At 45.7% G+C, this 4,573-nt stretch overlaps 1 protein-coding gene across 1 annotated transcript in view; it reads left to right on the forward strand.

The window, feature by feature from the left end:
• Lima1 (LIM domain and actin binding 1) overlaps window positions 1–4,573 on the forward strand; it is a 116,756-nt gene that overhangs the window by 83,541 nt on the left and 28,642 nt on the right. The window contains exons 5-6 of the mRNA XM_026782807.1: window positions 1,936–2,017; window positions 3,090–3,232. Of these exons, the coding sequence (XP_026638608.1) occupies window positions 1,936–2,017; window positions 3,090–3,232 (225 nt within the window). The remainder of the gene's footprint in view (window positions 1–1,935; window positions 2,018–3,089; window positions 3,233–4,573) is intronic.

The following is a 4,573-nucleotide window of genomic DNA, read 5'->3' on the forward strand; positions in this document are numbered from 1 at the left end:
CTGTCCTGGAACTAGCTCTGTAGACCAGGCTGGTCTCGAATTTAGAGAGATCCGCCTGCCTCTGCCTCCCGAGTGCTGGGATTAAGGGCGTGCGCCACCACCGCCCGGCACTACGTTTGATTTTAAGAAAGAAGTTTCTCATGTATTGAACTCAGTTTAGCTGAAGAACACTTACCTAGGGTATTTGAGGCCCTGCATTTGATCCTCAACCAGAAGGAAGCGGGGTGAGGAGGAGGGAGGGAGGAAGTGTCTCTTGCCTCCTTACACGCTGGCTTTCAAGTAATTCCTACTTCTAGTTGTCTGGAAACAGGCATTTGAGTGAGAGGATCTGCTGGAGACTGTTATTACATATGCCTCGTCTGCTACATCTGGGAATATTCTGTGAGACTAAGTGGCTTTTTGTTGAGTATATTTCTAATCCTAAAATTGTAATTTAAAACCTTATGTATTTTGGTTTTTATGAGGAGGTTCTCCTGCAACCTCATATATATATTTGCAGAATCTGGCCCTGAATTTCTAACCCCCCCCATCTCCGCCTCCACTCTAGGATTAATTACAGGTGTGCGCCGTTACACTCAACCTAATTTGTAACTATGTAAGGGTCTATCCAAATAGGAGATAGGAAATCCTGTCTCAAAAAACCAAAATCAAACAAACAAACAAATAATGCTACAATCTACAAATCCTGGAAGTGAGTGCAAAGGCATAGTCTCCTGCAGTCGGCTCAAGGACCAGTGGGAGAACAGTTACAGCGCTCTACCAAACACTAACAAAATTTGACTGGGCACCTTCACACACACTACGGGAAGGAGAAGCTTTCCGTATATAGAAGCAAGTGTCAATGAGTCTTGAAGGAATAGCATTTGCTAGACAGAGGACAAATGTGATTTGGGCGGAGGAGCCTCATTTATTATGCCGTGCGTGGTCCTCAGAGCAGTTTGAGTTCCCTGAAGGATAGAGGATGTATCAGAATACATGGAGACATCGTCAGTACATCCTCTGGGCTGTACTGAACTCTTGCAGTGATGTTCAAGGGTAATTGGGAATTCTGAGAGAATTTTGAGCAGGGGAGTTCAGGAAGATGCAGATTTTAGAATAATTACTTTTTATTAGTTAGGATATTGGCAGCCTCTCGAAGACTAGATTAGAATGCGGAGAAAGAACCCATTAAGAAGATAATAGGATTTTTTTTTGTTTTTTTTTTTGTTTTTGTTTTTCGAGACAGGGTTTCTCTGTGGCTTTGGAGCCTGTCCTGGAACTAGCTCTGTAGACTAGGCTGGTCTCGAACTCACAGAGATCCACCTGCCTCTGCCTCCCGAGTGCTGGGATTAAAGGCATGCGCCACCACCGCCCGGCCAATAATAGGATTGTTAAGGAGAGCAATGATGAAGACCGCCAAGGCAGCGACGGCGGGGTGCAGTGAGATAGAGAGGGGTGCTGCATGTGCCTCAGTAGTTTTATGGGCCTGTCATTGTCACCTGGGATGGGAGGACTCTCCTCCAGCAGTCCTTAACATTTCAGTGCCCATGAGGAAGCTGGCTAGTGGCAGTCAGTAGCAATGAGCTTTGTTTATCTGTTTGTTTGTTTGTTTGTTTGTTTTCAAGACTGGGTTTCTCTGTAGCTTTGGAGCCTGTCCTGGAACTAGCTCTTGTAGACCAGGCTGGTCTTGAACTCACAGGGATCCATCTGCCTCTGCAACCACCAGGTTTCAGGTTATCATTTTCAAGGTTACCTTTAGAACAGAGGGGCTAAGAAAGCAAGAGCACAATTCAGTGCAGGAAGAAGCAGTACCTCACAAGCTTTGTTTATATAGCCCTTTATTTGTGTGGGAGTCCATGTGACTGTATACAGCTTGATATTTAAAATGTTCTGATCCTTTGGATTTTGTTAATGAAGTGTTGAGTGTTACATCAGTATCTCCCATCTTCTGAACAGAGTCTTTGGACCCCAAGCCGAAATGCAGGCGGAAGGATCTCTGAGAACAGCTATTCCCTTGATGACTTGGAAATTGGTCCGGGTGAGTAGGCCTAGAGTGTGTGAGGCCCTCCAAGAAGCAACTCAGTCATAGCAAACCCTTTGCACTCAAAACCTGGGCTTCTAAAGGAAGAACGGCATGCGCTACAGAGGAGTCTGTGTTAGCTACAAGCTGTTCCCAATACTCTCTCTTAGCCGTCCTGATTTTTGTTTTTGTTGTTTGAGACAAGGTCTCCAGCCCACACTGGCCTAGAACCTCAAGGTAGCCAAAGTTAACCCTGAACTTCTGACCCTCTGGTCTCTGATTCCCCAGTGCTGGGGTTGCCTGCACGAGCACAGCACGCCCAGTGTGCTTTTGTTACATGTTAAACCCATGCTTGGGAGCCTCTGAGGAGTGAAGGGCTCTAGACGCTGGGACTGCACAGTTTTCTGGAACCGGAGAACTTCAGTAGACCAAGATTGGTTGTCCCGGAGCTGGTGGTGTGGCTCCATGGTAGCCAAGTGCTTAGCATAAACTCAACAAAGTACTTTGTCCACAGCACAAAAAAATAAGTGAATAAAAATAATAAAATTGGCTGGGCGGTAGTGGCGCACGTCTTTAATCGGGAGGCAGAGGCAGGCGGATCTCTGTGAGTTCGAGACCAGCCTGATCTACAGAGCTAGTTCCAGGACAGGCTCCAAAACCACAGAGAAACCCTGTCTCGAAAAACAAAATAAATAAATAAATAAATAAAATTGTATGTGTTAGGGTATATGAATGTGTATATAAAATGTGCGTATATGGTAAAGGTACTTTACTAAGAAAGTGAATTAAAATCACCTTATGAAAGACAATTCTATTTCTGATTTTCTTTGTGTGTGTGTGTGTGTGTGTGTGTGTGTGTGTGTGTGTGTGCCTTTGGTTGTCGGTTTGGGGTTTTTTGTTTGGTTTTTTGTTTTAACCTTGAATGTGTGGCGCTGCCACCTCAGCCTCCCCAGTGCTGGGACTATAGACAAGAACCACACCTGGCCTTTTTGTACTTCTAAGAGAAATTAGATTACATTAGATTATAGTCACCCAAGATTTAAACTCCCCTTCTGTCTCCTGACAAAGTGTATTATTTCCCCGTTTCCAGGTCATTTGTCATCTTCCACATTCAACTCAGAGAAGAACGAGAGCAAGCGGGGTCTGGAGCTCCCACGCCTCTCGGAGACCTCCATCAAAGACCGCATGGCTAAGTACCAGGCCGCTGTGTCCAAGCAGAGCCGTCCAGCTGGGGTATGTGTCCTGTGCCGTTTGCTTTTTGGTTGGGTGGTTTTTGGTTTTGTCTTGTTGGTTTCGCCCTATAGCCTTATCTGTCCTGGAACTAGCTCTGTGCAGACCAGGCTGGCCTCGAGCTCACAGAGATCCGCCTGCCTCTGCCTCCCGAGTGCTGGGATTAAAAGCGTGCCTGCACCATTCTTTTTTTTTTTTTTTTTTCTCTTTCTACCTCTGCCTGCACCATTCTTACTTGCTCGGGACAGCCATCATGAGCACTGTCTAGGAATTGTCTCCTGGGCCCTGACCTCTGACCCTGACCAGTCCTTTTTCATAAGTCCTATATCCCTCCTGCCTTTGTAAGCATATGTTTTCCAGTCTTGATTTTGCGTCCCCAGCTCATGCATGCACAGTCATACCTCCTTTATATTCTATGATGTTACCAGCAGTGATAGCAAGACTTTTCCTGGCTTGTCTACTCAACTTTTTCATTGTCATTGATGATCAGTATTTTATTAGCCTTAATAGGGATATCTATTGTGAGTTTCTTTTTGGTTTTGTGGTGGGTGCAAGTGCATTGAGCATTAAGTTTTCCATTGAAATATTGCTCGCATAACATAAAAATCGTCTTATGTTTTTTGTTTTTTCTTTTCTTTTTTTTGTTTGTTTGTTTGTTTTTTCGAGACAGGGTTTCTCTGTGGTTTTGGAGCCTGTCCTGGAATTAGCTCTTGTAGACCAGGCTGGTCTCGAACTCACAGAGATCCTCCTGCCTCGGCCTCCTGAGTGCTGGGATCAAAGGCCACCACGCCCAGCTTGAGACAGGATTTTGCTCTGAAACCTAGCCTTAGAGTCACAGGGTCCCAGTACTCAGGAGACAGGAGCACAGGATGTCATCACACCTGCCTTATGTCATCTTCAGATCTGCTCACTTGTCTGTTTACCGTAGTGCAGGGAAACAACACAGGACCGCAAGCGTGCTGGAGATGTCCGGTACCACGAGGGGCATCCTAGCCCAGCTTCTCACTTTCAGAGGATGCAGAAGTTTGTTCCTTCTGTGACTATTCATGGCCAAAGTTCTTAGCAATGTTGGGAGAATAATGTTGCTTTATTTGTTCCTGGACAGATCGAAACTGTGCAGGTTCAAGATCATAATGTGTATTCTAGAAGTTAGGCCTTTCCCCATAATTGTACATTCCCCAGTACTAATGGACCCATTCTCTGAAACACCCTTCCTTCCTTCCTTCCTCCTTCCTTCCTGTCTTCCTGTCTTCCTGTCTTCCTGTCTTCCTTCCTTCCTTCCTTCCTTCCTTCCTTCCTTCCTCCTCCTTCCTTCCTCCCTCCCTCCCTTCCTCTCTCCCTCCT

This window comes from Microtus ochrogaster, chromosome 15, assembly GCF_000317375.1.
Source record: "Microtus ochrogaster isolate Prairie Vole_2 chromosome 15, MicOch1.0, whole genome shotgun sequence".
In the NCBI taxonomy this organism is placed as follows: Eukaryota; Metazoa; Chordata; class Mammalia; order Rodentia; family Cricetidae; genus Microtus; species Microtus ochrogaster.